General features: G+C 42.5%; 1 protein-coding gene across 3 annotated transcripts in view; it reads left to right on the top strand.

Annotated features, from left to right (window-relative positions):
- Positions 1–22,035, top strand: part of LOC124787985 (amino acid transporter AVT1H-like) — a 69,602-nt gene extending 47,567 nt beyond the window's left edge. For 2 of the 3 annotated variants that reach the window (XM_047255027.1, XM_047255036.1), the window contains exons 7-8: positions 6,566–6,758; positions 19,758–22,035. In XM_047255027.1, coding sequence (XP_047110983.1) covers positions 6,566–6,758; positions 19,758–19,905 — 341 coding nt within the window. In that variant the 3' untranslated portion in view covers positions 19,906–22,035. The remainder of the gene's footprint in view (positions 1–6,565; positions 6,759–19,757) is intronic. The other variant, XM_047255019.1, reaches the window with a different exon arrangement.
- The last annotated feature ends 2,637 nt before the right edge of the window (positions 22,036–24,672 follow it).

Genomic DNA, 24,672 nt, shown 5'->3' with positions numbered 1-24,672 from the left:
ATAAGGAAGAACGCTGTATCCAGGAAATTCGAGTCAAAGAGAAAGTGTCCACCTCGGCTGCTCGCAAGCTATTGGCTAGTAGGAAGCCCACGCTGCTCCCAGTGGGGAAATACAGCACTGTCCTCGCCTCTCCTCGGACTACCCGGGAGGTAGCAACCCAGACATGCGATCTGACCTTCAGCACCACGGTCGTCCGTTCGGCCAGTGCTAAGATCGCGCGGTCGACGTCTCCTCTTCCTCCCATCACCCCACGGACACCAGCCACTTCCTCAGCTTCTGCTCAGTCGAAGACCCCGAAGTCAGATGCACGGGCCTTCAAGAAGGAACCATCCCGTGCAGACTTCCTCCGTCCCTCGACCTCCCAGCCTTCGACCGGTACTTCCACCAAACGTCCTTCTAAAAAGGCGCATAGGAAGCCCAGTTCTCCTTCTCCGCCGCGGCGCCTTTCTTCTCCTGCGCCACCCAGCGGTTGCCGCCCCAGGCCGTCATCCGTTTCGCCTGGCCGCACCGCTGGTAGCCGAACATCTGGCCGTTCACCGGCGGAGGAAGCTCCCCCTCCCGGCCATCCTCCCGAGATGGCCGATGACCCTATAGACCCCATGGACGATGACTGTCCGCCTCCTGCTAGCGGCGGCAGTGCTCGCTCGAAGCCAGGCCCTAAGCGGCCTTCGAGGTGACCCCTTCTCTCATCTTCCTTTTCTTACGATGGCACTTATTAACTGGAATATTCGCAGTATTCGCTCCAACCGAGAGGACTTGAAGTTGCTGCTCCGCTTGCATCGTCCGCTCGTCGTAGCCCTCCAGGAAACGAAGCTACGCCCATGCGATCAAATTGCCTTGGCACACTACACCTCTGTGCGTTTTGACCTACCCCCTGTGGTAGGTATCCCAGCTCATGGAGGGGTTATGTTGCTGGTCCGGGATGATATTTACTACGATCCCATCACGTTGCACACCGGCCTGCAGGCAGTTGCCATCCGCATTACTCTCCCCACTTTTACGTTTTCCTTTTGTACCGTTTACGCTCCATCGTCATCTGCCGTTACCAGGGCAGACATGACGCAACTTATTGCTCAGCTACCTGCACCATTTTTGTTAACTGGAGACTTCAATGCCCACCATCCTCTTTGGGGCTCTCCAGCATCCTGCCCGAGGGGCTCCTTGTTAGCAGACCTTTTCAACCAGCTCAATCTTGTCTGCCTCAATACTGGCGCCTCTACTTTTCTTTCGGACACATCTCATACCTATTCCCATTTAGACCTCTCTATATGTACTCCCCAACTTGCACGCCGGTTTGAGTGGTATGCACTTGCTGATACATATTCGAGCGACCACTTCCCGTGTGTTATCCATCTCCTGCAGCATACTCCCTCTCCGTGCTCCTCTCGTTGGACCATCTCCAAGGCCGACTGGGGGCTCTTCTCTTCCAGGGCGACCTTTCAGGATCAAACCTTCACAAGCTGCGATCGTCAGGTCGCACACCTCACGGAAGTCATTCTCGCTGCTGCTGAATATTCCATCCCTCACCCTACTTCTTCTCCATGTCGCGTACCGGTCCCCTGGTGGACCGCAGCATGTAGAGACGCTTTACGTGCTCGTCGACGTGCTTTACGCACCTTTAAACGCCACCCTACAGTGGCGAATTGTATTAATTATAAACGATTACGTGCTCAGTGTCGTCGTATTATTAAAGAAAGCAAGAAAGCCAGCTGGGCTGCTTTCACAAGCACCTTCAACAGTTCTACTCCTTCTTCTGTTGTCTGGGGTAGCCTGCGCCGGCTATCTGGCACTAAGGTCCACTCACCAGTTTCTGGCTTGAAGGTCGCGAATGAAGTCCTTGTGGCCCCTGAGGCTGTCTCCAATGCCTTCGGCCGCTTTTTCGCCGAGGTTTCGAGCTCCGCTCATTACCACCCTGCCTTCCTCCCCCGCAAACAGGCAGAGGAGGCTAGGCCACCTGACTTCCGCTCCTCGAATTGTGAAAGTTATAATGCCCCATTCACCATGCGGGAACCCGAAACCGCACTTGGCCGATCACGGTCCTCCGCTCCAGGGCCTGATTCTATTCATATTCAGATGCTGAAGAACCTTTCTCCTGCGGGTAAAGGTTTTCTTCTTCGTACATACAATCGCATCTGGATTGAGGGACATGTTCCTGCATGCTGGCGCGAGTCTATTGTTGTCCCGATTCCTAAGCCGGGGAAGGACAAGCACTTGCCTTCCAGTTATCGACCTATCTCGCTTACCAGCTGTGTCTGTAAAGTGATGGAGCGAATGGTTAACTCTCGATTGGTTTGGCTGCTCGAGTCTCGACGCCTACTTACCAATGTACAATGTGGATTTCGAAGGCGCCGCTCTGCTGTTGACCATCTGGTTACCTTGTCGACCTTCATTATGAATAACTTCTTGCGGAAGCGCCCGACCGCGGCTGTGTTCTTTGATTTGGAGAAGGCTTACGACACCTGTTGGAGGGCGGGCATTCTCCGCACCATGCATACATGGGGCTTTCGCGGTCGCCTCCCTCTTTTTATTCGTTCCTTTTTAATGGATCGACAGTTTCGGGTACGTGTGGGTTCTGTCCTGTCCGACACCTTTCGCCAGGAGAATGGGGTGCCACAGGGCTCAGTTTTGAGCGTCGCTCTCTTCGCCATCGCGATCAATCCAATAATGGATTGCCTCCCAGCTGATGTATCAGGCTCCCTTTTCGTGGACGATTTTACCATCTATTGCAGCGCGCAGTGTACACGTGTCCTGGAGCGCTGTCTTCAGCGTTCTCTTGACCGTCTTTACTCCTGGAGTGTCGCCATTGGCTTCCGTTTTTCTGCCGAGAAGACGGTCTGTATTAACTTCTGGCGCTACAAAGAGTTTCTCCCACCGTCCTTACGACTCGGTCCCGTTGCTCTCCCACTCGTGGAGACAATCAAATTTTTAGGCCTTACCTTTGACAGGAAACTTAGCTGGTCTCCACATGTGTCATATTTGGCCGCCCGTTGTACCCGTTCTTTAAATGTCCTCCGTGTTCTCAGTGGTATGTCGTGGAGAGCGGATCGAACCGTCCTACTTCGTCTATATCGGTCGATCGTCCGCTCCAAGCTGGATTATGGGAGCTTCGTATACTCCTCTGCACGGCCATCCATCTTACGCCGCCTCAACTCCATACAACATCGGGGTTTACGACTTGCGATCGGAGCATTTTATACCAGTCCCGTAGAGAGTCTTCATGCTGACGCTGGCGAATTGCCACTCACCTACCGGCGCGATATACTGCTTTGTCGGTATGCCTGTCGGCTACTGTCAATGCCCGACCATCCGTCTTATCGTTCCTTTTTTGACGACTCTCTTGACCTTCAATACGGGTTGTATGTCTCTGCCTTGCTACCCCCTGGAGTTCGCTTTCGTCGCCTCCTTCAACACCTTCATTTTTCACTCCCTGCAACCTTTCGAGTGGGCGAGAGCCGCACGCCACCTTGGCTCCAGGCTCCGGTCCGCGTTCACCTCGACCTCAGCTCGCTCCCAAAAGAGGTCACCCCCGGTTCGGTCTACCACTCCCGTTTTTTGGAACTTCGTTCGAAGTTCAACAACATGACTTTCATTTATACAGATGGCTCTAAGACCAATGACGGGGTCGGGTGTTCCTTTATTGTCGGGGCACAAAGTTTCCAATACCGGCTCCATGGCCATTGTTCGGTCTTCACAGCTGAGCTCTTTGCCCTCTACCAGGCTGTTCTTTACATCTGCCGCCACCGACATTCTGCTTATGTCATCTGCTCAGATTCCCTGAGCGCCATCCAGAGCCTCAGTGATCCGTACCCGGTTCACCCTTTCGTACACCGGATCCAACGCTCTCTTCAGCAGCTGGTGGACGTCGGTACGCCGGTTAGCTTTATGTGGGTTCCTGGCCATGTCGGTATCCCTGGGAACGAAGCTGCAGATGCCGCGGCCAAGGCTGCGGTCCTCCAGCCTCGGACAGCTTCTTGTTGTGTCCCTTCGTCCGATTTTAGCAGGGTCATTTGTCGGCGCGTTGTGTCGCTGTGGCATGCCGATTGGGCTGCACTTACCGACAACAAGCTTCGGGCCTTAAAACCTCTTCCTGTGGCTTGGACGTCCTCCTCACGCCCTTCTCGGCGGGAGGAGGTCGTTTTAGCAAGGTTAAGAATTGGGCACTGCCGGTTCAGCCATCGCCATCTGCTGATGGCTGCGCCGGCACCGTTCTGCCCATGTGGGCACTTGCTGACGGTTAGACACATTTTAATGTCCTGTCCAGATCTTAACACACTGCGCCTCGATCTTAACCTGCCTAAAACTTTAGATGCCATTTTAGCGGATGACCCACGAGCAGCTGCTCGTGTTCTTTGTTTTATCAATTTGACAAACCTCGCTAAGGACATTTGATGATGTTTTTTAATCCTATGCCTGTCAGTCTGTCTTTTATTGTGTTTTCCCTTTTAGTTGTTGTTGTCAACTTGTGCCTCGCGGTGCATTCTTAGAGTAGTCAGGGCGCTAATGACCATTGAAGTTGTGCGCCCGAAAACCACAAAAAAAAAAAAAAAAAAAAAAAAACCACCACCGTGTAAAAAATTATCTTTTAGGGAGCAGCATTTCATAGCTGAAAATGCTGTGTAAAAAATAATTAGGTGTCCACTGTACCTGTATGCACATTATATTTATACAGGGTGGAGAAAAATTGTCATAAAATTTTAACCCTGGATAGCTGATGCCAGTAGGAACTAAAATTACTAATGTTTTGTAGGTCAACAATGCAGAATTTTTAAACTACAGAAATTTGGTGCCACACACTCCAATTGCCAGATGCTGTGGCCAGTGCATGACCTTGAATGCTTTGCCAGCCAGAGATCGTGATGTATCAAAGGTGGCCTGCAAGCTCGGTGGTAGCACACCAGTCTTCCACTCTGGGGGCGAATCCGCCAGGGTCCTGACACATCCATTGTAGTTTTGTGATAAGACATACTGGGACCAAACCCATCAACAGCTGTTAGTTCGCATACAGAAAGTCTTTTACAAATTGTACCGGCCCTGAAGAAGGCCTTTTTTTGTACCAAGGACGTTGTTTACATAAATCACATGCTCGAACTGGTGGCCATATAACACAACACAAGCCTGGTAATGTCAAACAGTGTTTTGGCGAACTCTTTTAATGATTCCTGGCCTTGCCCTGATGTGATTGGCGGCATGTTGAATGCGATCCATTAATTCCTCTTCATTGCTACATGGTTGCGTCTGTGTGGGTGAACTAGAACCTTGAAGAATCCCCACAGGAAAAAGTCCGGTGGCATGAGGTCTGGCGATCGTGGGGGCCATGTCCTAGTAGCACCTCTGCCAATTACCTAGCCGTCAAAGAGTTCATCTAAATATCCGCACACAGCACGACTGTTATGTGCGGGCGCCCCATCATGCTGCAACCACATGCATTGCCGTATGTCCAGGGGAACAACTTCCAGCAGGCTGGGTAGAGTTTCTTGCAAAAAGTGAAGGTAATTTGCCCCGGTAAGTCGAGGAGGTAGATGGAATGGCCCAATCAGATGATCACCCACAATGCCTGCACAGATGTTGAGCGAAAATCGTTCCTGGTGTTCATGGACGTATGTGACATGAGGATTTCCCCTTGCCCAGTAATGAATGTTTCGAGTGTTGGAAAGGCCATCCCGATGGAAGGTGCTCTCATTGGTAAACAACACAATGGTGGGGAAGTCAGGATCTCGTGCAACACATCACAGAAACCACTGGGAAAACCCTAGCCTGTGTTCATAGCCTGCCACATGTTTTAGGTGTTGGACAGGGTGGAAACCAAATGGATGCTTGCCGTCATCTCTCAAAACCTCCCAGATGAACCAACGAGTGACCACCATGACGTGTGCAACCGCTCCAGTACTTGTCGTAGGTGCTTCCTCGAAGCGCTCGAGAGCAGCCTCTTCAAATGCAGCATCCCATCATGTTAGAGGTCTTTCAGCACTGCCGCGATATCCTGCTAACGAGCCTGTTTTGCCAAGTCCCTGGTAAATTGCTGTAAATGTTTGTGGGTGTGGATGGTGTCTTTCTGTGTACCGTTCCTCGTACAACTATTGATCTTCTTGTGCATGACCATCAGCTGGTCCATAAACAAAAACCATATCTCGTTGTTCTTCAAACAAATTCTGTGTCGCAGTGCTTACTATATTACTAAACCGTATGTGACGTGTATGTGTTCCAAAGTGAAGCTTACATGCGAATACCCTTGACATAAGGTGGGGACAAACAGCAAGATCTATTTGACTCGTCTGTGTATCATGTTGGGACAATGATATGGCGAGGGATGGTCGTACGTGTGAATCGCCAGCCATAGCGCTGCCTGTCAACTGACGAACGGCAACAGGGCAATCCCACGGCCAATCGGAGTGCACAGCGCCAAGTTTCTGTAGTTTAAAAATGGTGCGTTGTCGACCTACACAACATTAGAAATTTTTGTTCCTACTGGCATCAGCTATCCAGTATTAAAATTTCATGACACAATTTTTCTCCACATTTTACTTACTTGGACATAAATGATAAATATATTGTCTTCTATTTTCAGAATACAATTGGAAACGGTGTTTATTGCGGAGCATCATGATGCTGACAATGCTTTTTATTGGAGAAAGCATACCAAAATTTGGAAAGATCTTATCTCTTGTGGGAGGTTCAACTATAACGCTAATGACATTTGTTTTCCCATCATTCTTTTATATGAAGCTTTGTGACCAAAAATCAGTGGAATGGACTGAAAGGTATAGTAGTTGAAAACTGCAAAATAAATACGTAAAATAGAAGTGTTTCTGCTATTTGTGATTTGAAGTGCTGTAACTTCCTCAAAAGTTGGAGGTAAGTGGTGAGACATTCCATTTGATTGTTTCTGTCAGTATACTGTACAGTTTATCACATCAGGGATGTTCCATAATATATAATTCTTACTTATTTATTCTTGCAAATGTAAATACCTGTTGATGCTATAGTACCGTGAACTTTCTGCTGCTGCTTCGACATTTGTTATACATCAAATTGATCACCATATCCTACAGTTGAGGTTTATGAATGTCGTGGTGGCCTGTTATACTAAGTTTTTAACAATATTTTAAGTTAAATTAAATTTTTATAAAGCTCTGAAGCTTTTTGTTGTAAAGAAGTGCATTAACTGAACTATGTGTAATGAAGCTGAGCTATATATTCTTAACCCTACTTACTGCAAATAAGAATTGTAGATGCTCAAATGTTGGAAGTTCAACACTATAATTTTAAAAGGGGTGCAAGAGTAATGTATGACTGCTCTCCTCCTACGGCTTGTCATATTTGCCACAGATGTGACTCTTAGACCATTATATTACATATGCAACATGAGAAAGTAGACCTCAGAGCCATGTATGCCTCAAAATTGATTAATTGTGAACCTGTACATAACTTTGTTAATAATTGTAAATGTTGTACTGAAATTAGGTGAACGAATAATAGTTACTAATTCGTTGTTAATAGTTTATAAATGTGAATGGTGGCCTTAAAACAAATGCTGAAGAACAGTCAACTGATTTGGGTCACAGTGAGGTCCCATAACACATATTGAGCTCAAAAATGTAAGTAAAAGACAGATTGCTGCTTACTATAAAAATTATACGTAAAGTTGCAGACAGGCAAAATTAAAGGCACTTGCACAAAGATTTCAGACAACTTCAGGTGTCATCTATATGGTAAGTAGCAATCTTATCTTTTCTTCACATTGTTGATATTCCAACCTGGAGTTTCCATTGTTTTGACATATCGAGCTCAAAAAGACAAGAATTATATGTCGGCGTCATGGCGAATTACCCGTCATTTCAGAATGGTCATAGTTGTTCTGATTTTTCACATGTAAGTAGCATAGTGCACAAAATTTGAAAACGTTGCAATGAAAAGTAGGGATCACCATAAGTTTGTATTTGGTGCATGTTGTACAAACTGCTGTGAAGGAAATGGAGCTAACATTTTGAATTTTTTCTTAAATGTAGGAGGGGATCAGTATCTGCCTCCAATGTTGGGAAAATATGTAGCACATTCACTTCTGACCGCGCACACAAGAATGAAATATTCATAACATAAAGGGAACACCAATTTAGTAAAGGGGGGGGGGGGGGGGTAGAATTCATAGAGAGATATACAATACACATATTCAGAAGGATGTAGATTGCAGTAGTTTCTCAGAGATGTATACACTTGCACAGGATAAAGTAGCACGGAGAGCTGCATCAAACCAGTCTTTAGCCTGAAAACCACAATAACAACAATATGTGTTCCAGCTGCTGTGCCCTTGCTTCTTGGTTGGTGCCACTTAATTATTTTGTCATCTGACGTTCTGTTCCACCTCAGTCATACTAAGTGTCCAATCTTCTGATTGCCGTCATTTAAGTTTCCGGTGGAATCTGCTGTTCTTTTACTATAGCTGGCCATGTCGGGTGCTCTATCCAAGGTACGCATCCAATAAAGCGGCTATTGGATTATTTTCTGGTCACTAATGTTAAAATTGCTTAAATGATGACAGTCTGATCAAAACATGGAGTTAAAACAGAACATCATGTGCCAAAATTAGTAACTTGCAACAGCTGAAGTGTGTACAGCAGTTGGAACAGCTATGGCTATAAAATACAATAGTTGCTGCTATCCTGGCATGTACCTGGGATGGAGCACCTGGCATGGCGAGGACCGATGACTGCGCACCTAGCCCCGCATAGGCATAAATACAGGACCTGTTCCACACTGGCCTTAGCCTCAGGGAGCACCTGATAAAGATTGTGAGCCATGCAACTGAAATATTGTGCAAGCGCAATTTTTCAAGATGATGACATCTCACTGGGAAAGCGTGAAGACCTACACCAGAAGATTCTACAGGGAGGAAATGTATCTGTGTGTAAGAAAGGTGGATCAGCTGTGTCAAACTAGAGGGAGAATGCTCAGTTCTCTCATTTCCTGCTGAGATGCCGAGAAGGGTATGTTATTTCAGTATTTGCTCAGACTAAATATCATGTAAATTCCAGAGGAGCCAACAGGATTAAGCACCAGGCGAGTCGAGCTTTAGTAAGGGAGAAAATATATTATGCACCACCATTTAGATGTCACTACCAGGGAATTACTATCTCAACACCTGAATATTGCTACTGCCTTAACCAGCCAAAACTGAGACAGACTGGATGGCACTTTATGGTTTCTTTTCAGAAGGCATGAAGAAGAGATCAGCGGCTTCTCAACTAGTCAGGTTTGAATGTCTCAACAACAAGGTGAAGCAGAATGAGAATATTTGTATTGTTGTCAACTTTAGTAAGAAGTACTCGACAAGACAACATTGAAGGTACTTAGCAAGGATCTCAGTTTTGTGTTGTTGCCCAGAAATATCCCTGTCACAGCCTTCATCCGTGCTTTTGAGCATGTGGCTCTTAAACAACCTCCAAGTGAAACCAAAGAAATCCAATAAGAGACATGCAGGACACTCACGAAGACAAAGCTGCCTAAATCCGACACCACAGGTGATGTGAGGCTGGCTGTCAGACAACTCCGAGAAGATAGCATTGTTATGTTACCAGCAGATAAGGGAAATGCTACCATCATCCTTCAGAAGGCTGACTACAGCAGCAAAGTTTGACAACTTCTGGATGACCCAGCATACAGGCCAAAAGAAAGGGACCACACTGACAAAGGAAGAAGAGGGCTCTTCTAAAGGAAAATGGGATACTGGAAAATGGTGTGAAGCAGCTGTGGCTGAAAGCTCAGTATCACCCAGGCTTTATGGCTTGCCCAAGGTGCACAAAGAAGGGGTTCCTCTGCGTCCAATAGTTAGTAACAGTGGTGAGGCCACCTACCCCATGACTCAGCATCTGCAGAAGATGCTCTCGCCACAGGTGGGCAAATGTACACACCATATTTGCAACTCAGAAGATTTTCTACGTCGTCTGAAGCAGCCACACATCACTGATTCTGACATAGTGGTTCGCTTTGATGTGGTTTCCTTGCTCACCTGGGTGCCACATAATGGATCAATGAAGTTGATTGGAGAAAAGTTTGACGGTGCTCTCCTGGACTTGTTCAGGCACATTTTAACTTCAACATACTTCTTGTATGGGGGTCAATTATATGACAAACATAAGGGTTTGCAATGGGCAGCCCACTGTCATCAGTGGTAGCGAACCTCTTTACGGAGAGATTCAAAGATGAGGCACTTGCATTGGCTCCGAATCAACCACAGTATTTCTTCAGGTATGGGGATGACATATATGTTATTTCGATGCACAACAGGGAAAAGCTCCTTCTTTTATGGAACACCTGAACTTGTGCCACCATAACAAAACCTCACGATGGATATGGAGAAGAATGGACAACTCCCATTCTTAAATATTCTTGTCAAGAGGAAGGCAGATGGCACTGTTGGTTATAGTATTTATCGGAAACCAACCTCTACCTCCAAGCCAGTAGCTCCCACCATTCAGCACAAAAGAATGGTGTACTCAAAATGCTGGTTCATCACGCTTGACCTCTTTCAGATCAAAACTACAGTCTATGTTCTACAGAAATGGAAGACTACAGAAATGGAAGTTCTTCCACAGATATTCAGAAGGCACTGTGACCTGCTTCTCCACCAGAGAGACCAGTAAAAGTGCAAGAAGAAGCAAAGAAAGTTGCTTTTTTACCATATACTGAATCAATATCTGCCAAAATCAGCAGGATTCTTCTCAAATACAGTGCTCCGATAGGGAGTGTAAAGAAACAGTAATTTTTGAGACCCTATCTCTCTTTAGTACAATGGTTTATTTATTATTTAAAACTGAATGTACACAGTTAGAATCGCAATAAACTTTTATTTATACAGTTTGGTACAGATTTATTGATGACATCTTCATGATCTGGACCACAGTGAAGAAGAACTCCAGAATTTCCTCGCCAACCTCAACTCCTTTGGTTCCATCAGATTCACCTGGTCCTACTCCAAATCCCATGCCACTTTCCTTGACGTTGACCTCCATCTGTCCAATGGCCAGCTTCACACGTCCGTCCACATCAAACCCACCAACAAGCAACAGTACCTCCATTATGACAGCTGCCACCCATTCCACATCAAACGGTCCCTTCCCTACAGCCTAGGTCTTCATGGCAAACGAATCTGCTCCAGCCCGGAATCCCTGAACCATTACACCAACAATCTGACAACAGTTTTCGCATCCCGCAGCTACCATCCCGACCTGGTACAGAAGCAAATAACCAGAGCCACTTCCTCATCCCCTCAAACCCAGAACCTCCCACAGATGAACCACAAAAGTGCCCCACTTGTGACAGGATACTTTCCGGGACTGGATCAGACTCTGAATGTGGCTCTCCAGCGGGGATACGACTTCCTCAAATCCTGCCCTGAATTGAGATCCATCCTTCATGAAATCCTCCCCACTCCACCAAGAGTGTCTTTCCGCCATCCACCTAACCTTCGTAACCTGTTAGTTCATCCCTATGAAATCTCCAAACCACCTTCCCTACCCTCTGGCTCCTACCCTTGTAACCGCCCCCGGGGTAAAACCTGTCCCATGCACCCTCCCACCACCACCTACTCCAGTCCTGTAACCCGGAAGGTGTACAAGATCAAAGGCAGAGCCACATGTGAAAGCACCCACGTGATTTACCAACTGACCTGCCTACACTGTGAAGCTTTCTATGTGGGAATGACCAGCAACAAACTGTCCATTCGCATGAATGGACACAGGCAGACAGTGTTTGTTGGTAATGAGGATCACCCTGTGGCTAAACATGCCTTGGTGCACGGCCAGCACATCTTGGCACAGTGTTAAACCGTCCGGGTTATCTGGATACTTCCCACTAACACCAACCTATCCGAACTCCGGAGGTGGGAACTAGCTCTTCAATATATCCTCTCTTCCCGTTATCCACCAGGCCTCAATCTCTGCAATTTCAAGTTGCCGCCACTCATACCTCGCCTGTCATTCAACATCATCTTTGCCTCTGCACTTCCGCCTCGACTGACATCTCTGCCCAAACTCTTTGCCTTTGAATATGTCTGCTTGTGTCCGTATATGTGTGGATGGATATGTGTGTGTATGAGAGTGTATACCCGTCCTTTTTTCCCCCCTAAGGTAAGTCTTTCTGTTCCCAGGATTGGAATGACTCCTTACCCTCTCCCTTAAAACCCACATCCTTTCATCTTTCCCTCTTTCCTGACGAAGCAACCATTGGTTGCGAAAGCTTGAATTTTGTGTGGATGTATGTGTTTGTTTGTGTATCTATTGACCTGCCAGCACTTTCGCATGGTAAGTCACATCATCTTTGTTTTTAGATATATTTTTCCCGCGTGGAATGTTTCCCTCTTTTTTTATACGTATATATACAGGGTGATTCAAAAAGAATACCACAACTTTAGGAATTTAAAACTCTGCAATGACAAAAGGCAGAGCTAAGCACTATGTGTCGGCGAATTAAGGGAGCTATAAAGTTTCATTTAGTTGTACATTTGTTCGCTTGAGGCGCTGTTGACTAGGCGTCAGTGTCAGCGTCAGTTGATGCTAAGATGGCGACCGCTCAACAGAAAGCTTTTTGTGTTATTGAGTACGGCAGAAGTGAATCGATGACAGTTGTTCAGCGTGCATTTCGAACGAAGTATGGTGTTAAACCTCCTGATAGGTGGCACTTATCTGTCCGTAACTACCTGAACGTCAACTACCCGAGGCGATGGATCGGCCGCCAGGCAGCCCGTGACAGAGCACTTCATCACTGGCCTCCAAGAAGCCCTGATCTTACCCCCTGCGATTTTTTCTTATGGGGGTATGTTAAGGATATGGTGTTTCGGCCACCTCTCCCAGCCACCATTGATGATTTGAAACGAGAAATAACAGCAGCTATCCAAACTGTTACGCCTGATATGCTACACAGAGTGTGGAACGAGTTGGAGTATCGGGTTGATATTACTCGTGTGTCTGGAGGGGGCCATATTGAACATCTCTGAACTTGTCTTTGAGTGAAAAAAAACCTTTTTAAATACTCTTGATAATGATGTATAACAGAAGGTTATATTATGTTTCTTTCATTAAATACACATTTTTAAACATTGTTCGCTTGAGGCGCTGTTGACTAGGCGTCAGCGTCAGTTGATGCTAAGATGGCGACCGCTCAACAGAAAGCTTCGTTCTGCCAGAAATCCAGCACTAGATCTCCTAAAGACGCAACGGCAGCACCATCCAAACTCTGGCGAAAATAGATTTGGAAATGATGATAGAACAGATAACCCAGCACAACCAGTACATGGTGCACAGTACCTGAGGATGATCATTTTGAGAGCAAAAAGAAATTTGAACTCCAGTGGCCAGAAAATAATCAGATGGCTGCCATAGCCGGTACGTACCTCGGGTAGGAGCGCCTGATGTGTCTGGCTACAGTAGCAGAAAAGCCGAGTCCCCAGGAAAATTTAAATGACAGCAGTCAGAATACATTATGCCCAGTACAACTAGGAAGTGGAACAGAATGACAGATGACAGAATTATTAACTGACAACAGCCAAGAAATATCTGCGCAGCAGTTGGAACAGCTACAGTTAGAAAATATAAGGATTGTGCTGCTATTGTCTGGTGTGGTCCAGTGACTGAGTGACTAGCCCCACACAAGCATAAATAATGGACCCTTCCCACACTGATTTGGGCCTTAAGGAGCACCTGATGAAGACTGCAAGTCACACTGTCGAAATATCGTGCAAGTATTACCAGCAGAAAACACAATTTTCCAAGATGACAACCTTTGTCGGAAAAGCCTGAAGATCTGCAAAAGAAATTTCATGTTTATTATCATGTTCTCTTTTTACTAGCTGAAATTATAGTATGGATTGGAAAAAAAAAACTATAGCTTCTGCTGTATCATCATAGATAAGAAAGTTCTGTATGTTAACCATATGGTAAAATATTCTTCTCATTGTGTACTGTCATTTGCCAAAATCTTGTTTTAGTATCTATAAAGGCCTAGGAGATTTGAAGGCTGTGAATATTTCACTCTCTTTTATATGTGATCAAAAGTGAACGACTGCATAAAATCTGTCTTCTCCAGATTGGAGGAAGATATTGATCCCCTCCCAAGTTTAAAAAAGAATTCAAAATGTTAGTTATGTTTTATATGCAGCATTATATGGTCTAATATGCACCAAATACATTTTCATAGCAACCCCAATTTTTCATTACATCATTATTAAATTTCATGTTGTGTGGTATTGACACTTCAAATATCACAATAATTATGACTATTAACAAAATGATGGGCACTTCACCATGAAACTGACATATAAAGCTACAAGAAATGTAAAAACTGATCTTTTTTACCAAAGAATTTCTGTACAGTTGTTTGAGAAAAACAGCAGGATGTGCACCTCAGTTCTGTCAGTGCAGCACACAGCTATTTGTCACGCCAAAAACAGGCAAAGAATGTCTTGCAAATTGTGGCTCGCCATTGGGTGTGGGTCTGCATCAGTTGACGCCACCAACCTGCAGCTATTGTGTGCTGTCTCATTATATAACAAGGAAATATTTTTCACACTTGTTCAAGCCACCTTATGTTGGTCCCTGCTATGCAAGTAACCCTCTATCTTTTTGTGCTCACCCTAAAGTACCAAACTCGGATACAGGAGGGTTGAGCTCTGTTTTGTCTGTGTATAACATAAACTTTGCATGCTCTCCAGTTACTTCAGTTTCCACATGATGTTACCACTAATTATTGAAGAGACTGTAATGCAGATTCGGATTTCGAATTTTTAAGATTTGTATTTGCCGTTTGATGGATAATGTTAAGACTAATCCTTAGTGCACTTATTATCATACACTTTCTGCAGCCTTATCTCTGGTGAGTATTGCAGACATGCTTTCAGTAGAGCACTGAGACCATCTGCTATAGAAACATCAATAAATCGGAGACACAAAAGCTCTTGCATGAAATTGTCAGGCTTTCAGAGAGAGCAGAAATATGTGCACTTCATGTTTGAGCAATGTAGATAGGTAGTGCTTACCTGAATAACAGTCATAAATTCTCATTAATCCACTGTCACTTATGATTCTCAAAGCAGGGTAGAGCATGGCAATTTTTTTTTCCCTAGTTTACAAGGACTCGAAAGTTCAAAAACTCTTTGCCCTACACAGTCTTTCTGTGCCAATATAACATGTTAGTAAATGACCAAGTGTCAAACATTTCTTGTGAAGAAAGTAATTTATGCACATTTTGGAATTCTTCATAATATAAACTTGGAGAAAAATGTCCTGTCTATTCAGTTGTGGCGGTGGTGGTCGCAGTGGTGGTGATAGTTTCTGCCACTGTAAAATGCACACACAGTGTTTCACAGTTTTCATTAATCAATGAGATAAAGCCAAATTACTGCAATTCACTGAATTTGCACAATTTGTGAAAATTTTATGAAGTATATAGCAGAAAGGGTCAACTGTCTCTTGGCGTAAATCTTTTTAGCATATCGCTGTTCTCATAATGACAATGGTAATTGCATTAAATTTTGTGTTGATCAACAATCACTGCCTAGAAGTCTGATATACACGTTATTGAAAAGGTTTCCATGCTGTACATTCTTATGTAAATTTTCTTTCGCATTGTGTGTATTGCTGTTGTTACTTGCTTTATCAGTTAAACAATAATCTTTTGGGTGAAACAGGCATTTCCAATTATTTCAAGTCAGAATGGTCATGCTAATGAAGATATTTTACATAATCTAGGGTAATTAGATGGTGAATCGGAAAGTGAGTAATCAGATTCAGTTGGTGTCTTTCTGCCAGAGACAATTGACAATGATGAAAACAAGACTGAGGAGGAATTACTGTCAGACGGTCTCCCCATCTCAATTCTTTCCACAACAGCCTGTGGAGTTGGCTGCCACAATAGTAAAAATGGAAGCTAAAAATGGAAAGTCGCTAATGTGCAGTTGACTGGAAATACTCGCTAATATGCAGTTGTCTGGAAGAAGGGCTGTTTCGAACATCCTGAAGGAAAGAGTAGGTCACATTGCATATGCCTGCCACACAGAGAACATCTCTCACATAAGTGCCATCTGCCATAGTTTTGATGAAGTGTTTTGATGAAACAATGCTGGGTATCATAAAAATACCACAGAGACTCAGGTGTATGGAATACATACAAAATACCACTTGGACCATATTGTTAGAGGAATTGGAGACAATAATTGGTATCATGTATGCCAGAGGTGATTTTTGTGAAAAAGGTGTTTTCTTGAAAGACCTTTGGCCATGTTCATGGATCCCTGATTATATTAGGGACCGAATGACAATGAACAGGTTCCATGAACTTGTCAAATACCTATACTTTAATGAGAGATCATCCTGACCTCATTACACCCCTACAGACAAATTCTCTTTCAGTCCTGAAATGGGTTGTGCAAAACTGTTTCTGTTGTTGCCAGCCTGGTTAAGAAGAAGAAGAAGAAGAAGAAAAAAATGCAGGAAGTTGCCCTACGCTGTTTGAATAGCACAAAGAGGGACACCACATAATGTACACAGTGAGAAAATTACGAAGATCATTTCGCAGGGTCCTCTTGATCTAGTATACCAGTAGAAGGGTATTATTAGGTATGGTTATTGATGAAAATTTAAACCATATAGTAGGTGTGCAAAAATGTTTATTTTCAGCTACTTATACCATTAGAATAATTACTAACTTTGGGGATACAGAAGTCAGTAAGTTAACATATAAGGGATACCATTTGACTCATCATTACAGTTGTATGTGTGTAGTACTTTGGTCTAATGGTAGAAAGTAGGAAAATCACTAGAATTGTAATCCCTGCACAGAACAGCCCATTTTGCCAACTACAGTCATAGCTTGGAAGAACAACGCTGAGTGTGATCATCAAGGACGGTGCTGGATGGTGTGGTGTCTGTGGATATTCACAGACAGTCGGTGGCAGTGTGTGAAGAATGTGAACCATTGCAAAAAGTGCCTTTGCAACATGACAACACTCATCCCAATATGAGTCGGAAAACTATGGCTGCCATGCTGTAATGGGGTTCCTGGTGCTGTCACAACAACCGGTTTCTCCTGACTTGGCCTCTTTGTGGCTATGAAGAAACCTCTGCACTGATATCATTTTGCAGACTCTAGGAACTGTGAGCAGCTGTTCTGTGGTGGGTGTGAAAGATTCCAGAAAAGTTTTATGAGGAGGGCCTACAAAAGTTAAAAGGAACAAGTCAGGTGAATACAGTGGGTATAGCAGTACCTGTAATCCCATTTCAGCAATGGCAGCTGTGATTTTCTGACATGTGTGGGGGTTGCATTGTCATGTTGCAAGAGCACTTTTCATGATGGTCCACAATCGCCTGTGAATATCCACAGTGTTTGCACATTCTTTCCACAGAAACCGCATCATCCAGTGCTCTCCTTGATGTTCACACTCCATGTTGCCCTCAAATAATGACAGCAGTTGGGGAAAATGGGCTATGGTCAGACAAAAGTATTACATACTTGCAACTGTAACGATGAGTCAAATGACACACCATGAACGATGGAAAAAATAAAGTGGAAATCAATATGGAACACCCTTTGTATTTCTACAATATGGATGACTGTGGTGTTTGCATGATGTCACGTATCCTGAGCTGTAATTGACTTATAAGTAGATAACCAGACAGACACCATATTGATTTACATATTTGCAGTTCCAAAATGTTGTACATGGTGGTTTTCAGATTTATGCTTACATACTATGAAAATATGTAGTTTACTTTATGTGCTGCATCCAAGATCTTTTGATACAATTTGTGGTGCAGAAGTGTTGGGAAATGTGACAGCGACAGTTAAAATTTTACTAGTGCAAGGTTCGTTGGAGATAGAGCATTTTTATTTGCAGTGGCAACCAGACCTATAGCACTTCACAAGGTAAATGAACTGTCATTTTGAGATTATATGCAAACCCCTGCCTTGGAAAACCTGTCAAAATACAATTTCGACATTCAGTAACTATCTGTTACCAATATTTGTAAATAGTTCAGATTTTTTACAGTTTTATACAGGAATAGGGAAAATGACGAATTTTGTTGGTTGGTTTGTTGATTTGGGGAAAGGGACCAAGAATTTTGTGACATTTTATAAAAGAGTTTCACATTATCATTACAAAAAATTTTCCTGTCCTTAACTGTATGTAAGTTTGGTAATTTGTTCATTAATTTGACTCATTCTACATCATAATGTTTGTCAAAAATAAGATCTCTGGAGCACATAATTGACTGACTTACTTTTACGCCAGCTTCTGCTTCATTCCGTGCAATATCATTTTTACTAGTAATACAAGCAGTGTTGTTATGTCCATCCTAAATTTTGTGTTTTAGCCCAATCTCGTCTAATATACTAATAGTTATGACACCAGGCTTTATCATACTGCTCACTTGCATGCGTTCCTTTGTGTCTTGCGAATATGTGCTAATCTTCTGCCATGGCTCTTCACGAGTGTAAATACACTGCACTCTTTGCCTGTTGTTTTTTATCCATTGTTACTATTCATTCACACCTTGAAGACAGTTGGTGCACTGACTGATCTCCCCCCACCCCACCCCCACCCCTAATGTGTCTTCAAGGAGAATGTGAATAGTAAAAATGAATCAATACAAAGTAAAGATCCTCCGTTGGCACTGACAGCTGACCCTCATTGCCACTCTGACGTTGTTCCCAGATAACATTGAATTTAAGATGCCTTCACACTAAATGAAACAGAAATTACAGCAAAGACAACAACAATGCCAGTGTAAACTGCATTGTATGTTGGACTAATGTTATGCATCCAGGCCCGAGCTGCCAGAGTTGGTGGTGATGTGTGTGTGAGGTGTGCTTGCTTGTGTGAATGAATGGTTGTATTTCCCTTTTTCTGACCAAGGCTGTGGCCAAAAGTTTATGTGTAAGTGTCTGCAACTTAACATGTTGTGTTTACAGTTCCCTACATTGTTGATATTGCTACCTGGAGTTTCATTGTTTCATAACTTCCTGTTTGTCTGAGGTACCAGTACAGCATACCAGTGCATACGGTCACAAATCAAGCACTGGAGTTACAGCTCTCTTGGTGATAAAACCAACTTCACCTTATTATAGTAGTATGTCCCAGGAAACAATTGTACTCATGATAAAGGCCTACAATTACAGGGTAAACTGTTGAAAAGTATTTCTAGACATGAAATGGAGAAATATTTGTAAGGACGCAAAGTACTATTGAGTATCGCACAGGAAGAAAACATGAAATTTGAGTATTTCAGTTTACTATTATTGCTAGAATGAGGGCTGCTTTAAGGCAAAAGTGACAAGCCGTATCTTGGGGCAACCAGCTGAGAGGGGCACCAGTGGTGCCACAACAATAAGATTTCTATACACGATGTTCCACAGTTATTAGTACCTGTCTTAGGTGTGACAAACTGAGGTAGGTGCACTACTGCAAGATTTGTATACAGTGCCTATCACAATTAGTAGCAGAAACTGGCACGTATGAAATTGTATGAGGGGAAAAGGGGGCACCAAATGATCAGTCACTTGTGTGGAAGAATGTTCTCAAATCAGCCCTGGCTATATTGTCATCTTAGGTATGAGACCAATTTAGGAAAATATAGTTCAAAGAATGGGCTCCAGATTACTTCCTTTAAAATGTGAACTGAATTTTCCTTGAGACTATAGATCATGCAGTTTCTGTTGTTTGTTGTGCTGTTGCTGCTTCTTCTATTGCTTACTGTAATGTCTTTTTACAGGTATATCCCGATACATCATCGTATTTATATGTGGGAGCTAATTCTCATAGGAGTGCTAGGTGGAGCTGCTGCCACATACAGTGCCATCGTGGACATATTTGGGGCTGGTTCTATGACAAAACCATGCTATGTTTCTTGGAAACATTAATGTTTGAGTGCTGAATATCTGGATGTCTGTTGTGAAAAGAATACAACAAAGCTTATTAAGAATTTACTATTACTCAGCTAAAAATATATTTATTTGTTAGAGGAAATTTCTGCAATTTTTCCCCAAAGAGTGAGTTTAGTGCAGCTTTTTGTCATATGCAACAGTGTTTTCTGTGATTGAGCTTATAGTTATGGAAGTTTGTTCATGAATTTTGGTATCTCTCATGGCTTCAAAGAATGATAATGAAAATGTTTTGTAATTTGTTGTGTTACTGATGAGTGTTGTAACACTGATTAGGCTTGTTATGAAAATGTTGTGTTATAAAAAATATAAATACTATCTTTTCCTGTTAATTCAGAAGCAAAAATTGAAAGTTTTGTATCTGAAGTTACATTGTGCATTCCACAGGCTGTGATCTGTTGCTACTATGTGCCTGAGTAAGGCTGTGTATTTTGCGTAGAATTCCATGATTTTAGTAGATTTCTTTCTGCTAAGGAAGGGAGGAATTTAATGCCGTATTTTTGACAATTAACCAAAAATTAAACCTCATTGAAGAAAATATATTTAAGTGTATTCTTACTGTATTGCATGCAACTGTATGTTATTTGTCATAAAAGACAAAAGCATCTTTCCAGGTATGGAAGGTAAGAAATAAAAAATGTTTAACCATACATCATTTGATAGTATTTATTGAATTTATAATGAAATTGTCATACATAAGATTTGTTTATGCACATAATTTATAAATGGCATTGACAAGATGTGTGAGCTATATGTAGAATTTGCTGAACATGATTGGAAGTAGTGTCAGTTTTGGAACTAACTGATTCTTTCTCATATATGAGAAAATGATACAACCAAATACAAATTTGGTGGCTTTGCAAGCATGTTCTCTTTTGAGCAGTGACTTAATATACAACGAGAAATAATTTATCTTTCATAAAATTATACATTTCATGTCAATGTCTACTTTTTGAAACAGGAAACAAAAATTTATGAAGTGTGTTAATTTTTAAGCCCAACGAAAATGTACATAAATAATTATAACCGGTGATCTGAAAAGTCATTATCAACTACCTCTTCATGTATGTGATTTGCATTTTTATAATTTATTTACTGTGCATGCAAGAGTGTATTTAAGTGCACAATTTTACTGTATTGCTACGTTTTATAGACAACTGTCAGTAACTAAATGTAGACTATTTTTGTAATAATGCAGCTTACACTTGAACAGTAACTAAAAAGTATTGTTTAAAGTGAAATTGTGATCATTATTTGTATTGTTTTAATATATTTAAATTTGTGTTTTATACCTGCTTGAGTTTAATATTTGAATTTCCTTTGTATTGTATCCCTCTGAATTAAGGATGTTTGAAAGTGATCCTGAAATGGAGCTATTGTGAACTTCATGTCTACATGTCAGAGGAAATTGAGCTGATTATGCAAGTACATGTACATAACCTCTAATATTACAGAACATGCCTCTATTAAATCAATAAGAAAGTCTCAGGATCTTATCAAAAAAATGTGAAAGTGAATAAAAAAAACTGTAGAGGGCAGGAGGTGACCCATGAACTTAAACTCTGTGGTCCACAGCTATATCCACTACACTAGCATGATCCAGCAAGCTTAGGTGTCTTATATTGTATGATGCCCAAATCACTAATAAGTCATTAACTGAATTTTAATTATAACAAATCATACCAGTAACAACATCTTTGTGATATGTCATAAATGCAGCATTGCCTTGAAACATGATGCTGCAATAAAGGCAAGTTAAAATATCAAAACAACAAAAATTCTATAACCATTGACAGGAGCTTTCCTGTCACTTTCTTACAACAAATTTTACTAATAGTGGTGTGTTTTCAAGAGATGCTTGATGTGCTAGTGCTTTGAAACTACATCTATTTATAGGATGTAAGTTGTTGGTGTTATCTTAGTTCTGCTTGTGATGCACATGACGTACAAGTGATGTATGACGGCTAACCCAAAATGACTGAGCCTTAGAAAGACTCATAAGAGCTGCACTCTGTTGAAGGCAAACCACCAAACCTTGGCTACATAAGAGCTCGACCGACAATTCAAGATGAGACTTAATTACTATCTGTAAGAAAAACAGTAAATATCAAAAGTTCAAAAAACAAAGACTGTCTGTATGTAAATTCATTTGAAATGTCTGCTGATAACTTGAACTCTGTAATACATTTTTGAGAAACGTATTTTAATACTTATTTCAAAGCAGCTCTGCCTCTTATCCTTTAGTTACAAGCCATGTCTGCTTCTAACTAAACTAAAACAAACTGCTACAGTTATTAGTCCTGCCAAGTATTTACGAATCTAATATATTTCAACATGTCCCAAAAAATGAAAATTACGATAACTTGAGACAACCACAAATTCTTGTACAAAATAGGACAACATTTGGTTGTTTGTTCCTATGAGTCCCCTTATTCCCAGTCAGGGTGCATTCAGCCAGTTAATTGGAATCCTTTTTAGAAACTGTGTTGTTCTTCATTTGATCACTGGACACACTTATAACTCTCCTCACATATGTAGTATTTTATCATCAACCCACAATTCTAATTCAAGATGTAATAGATCTACATTATTTGACATACCTATGTGTAACTCTAATATCTGTCTCCTGCTCCATTACAGGCAAATGTCAGAGAACAAACTATCAATAATCTATATGAAATCCAAAATCATACTGCACTCGAGAGGAGATTAAATGTTTGCCACTTATGTTTGGGAATACACCATTTGTCTGCTTCCTATCAATAAACCAACCCCTCTCCCTTCCTTTTGCCTCTGTTGCTTTTTCTTTCATTTTCTATCCCTGTTGTTTCTCATTCTTCTTCATATCAACTAACTTCTGTTGCAAGTTTGATTCTTGTCATACTGCCGCAATCAGCGTCTTCCTCTTCGTATATCATTATTCCCTTTTGATGAAACACTATATTAGGAGAAACATGTCAACAGCATGTTATTGTAATTGTAGTATCTCATAGCGTATTTTTTATTATATGTAACACTTTCTATATGTGATATGTAATCATATCTGTAAACACACTATGTGAGAATGTTCCTGGTTAAGGGAGCACTCAAGACCTTATCACTGCCAGATAAAATAGATACATAAATAAATATGATTACAATTGGAAGTGTTGTCAAAGCAAAACACTGTAGCTGGTACATTACATTTTGAATCACCTAGAACCCTCATTTTGTATTCTCCACCAAAACATTAATTTTCAAATGTTTAATGTTAGTGCTAGTAATGTAATATCAATACAGGAATATTAAAGGGCAAGTGGAATATCAGACATGGTATGCTTATCATAAATGAAACCAAACAGAAACTGTGGGTAAAAGCTGACACTGTACTGCCATAGATTCATAAACTGAAGCAGATGTGCTCTGGCTACAATCTACTGATTAAAAAATAAATAAATAAACAAGTAATGGTATTCGCAGGAGAACACTGTCATAGACACATCGTAATTATTGGTAATAAGTCAGTCAAACAGTTTTCTCATATCGTCTATTTATGCTGGGCAATCATTTATGTCTGACTGTGATAAACAGATAATACACACATCAAAAAAAGTTTTGCATTACCCCAGTTCCCAGAACAACTGAAGATAGACGTTGACTGTGGATATTGTATCACAGACACAGCCTCTTTGACTGTTCAGAGATGTCACTAAAACCACGTAAAGATGTAAACAACCATGCATGAGCATCACCTATTAAATGCAGGGGGTCTGATAGCCGATCAGTTCCAGTCATTCCACCAGGAATGAGGTACACTGCTTGTGTCGTCTGTAGTTCAACCATGCCTAGACAGTCAATACCAAGGTTCGATCACATCCGCATTGTTACTTTGTGCCAGAAAGGGCTCTCAACAAGGGAAGTATCCAGGCATCTCGGAGTGAAACAAAGCAATGTTGTTCGGACACAAAGGAGATACAGAGAGACAGGAACTGTCGATAACATTCCTCGCTCAGGCTGCCCTGGGGCTACTACTGCAGTGGATGACTGTTACCTATGGATTATGGCTCGGAGGAACCCTGGCGGCAACGCCACGATGTTGAATAATGCTTTTTGTGCAGCCACAGGACGTCATGTTACGACTCAAACTGTGCGCAATAGGCTGCATTGTGCACAACTTCACTCCTGACATCAATGGCAAGGTCCATCTTTGCAAGCACGACACCATTCAGCGCAGTACAGATGGGCCCAACAACATACCGAATGGACCACTCAGGATTGGCATTACTTTCTCTTCACCGATGAGTGCCGCATATGCCTTCAACCAGACAATTGTAGGAAACATGTTTGGGAGCAACCCGGTCAGGCTGAACATGTTTAGACACACTGTCCAGTGAGTGCAGCAAGGTGGAGGTTCCCTGCTGTTTTGGGGTGGCATTATGTGAGGCTGACGTATGCCGCTGGCGCTCATGGGAGGCGGTGTAACGGCTATATGATACGTGAATGCCATCATCTGACCGATACTGCAACCATATTGGCGAGGCGTTGATCTTCATGGACGACAATTCGCACCCCCATCATGCACATCTTGTGAATGACTTCCTTCAGGACAACAACATCGCTTGACTAGAGTGGCCAGCATGTTCTCCAGACATGAACCCTATCGTACGTGCCTGGGATAGATTGAAAAGGGCTGTTTATGGACGATGTGACCCACCATTCACTCTGAGGGATCTACGCCGAATCTCCATTGAGGAATGAGACAATCTG

This window comes from Schistocerca piceifrons, chromosome 1 (assembly GCF_021461385.2).
Source record: "Schistocerca piceifrons isolate TAMUIC-IGC-003096 chromosome 1, iqSchPice1.1, whole genome shotgun sequence".
Classification (NCBI taxonomy): Eukaryota; Metazoa; Arthropoda; class Insecta; order Orthoptera; family Acrididae; genus Schistocerca; species Schistocerca piceifrons.
This window is presented reverse-complemented; position numbering and strand designations above follow the sequence as displayed.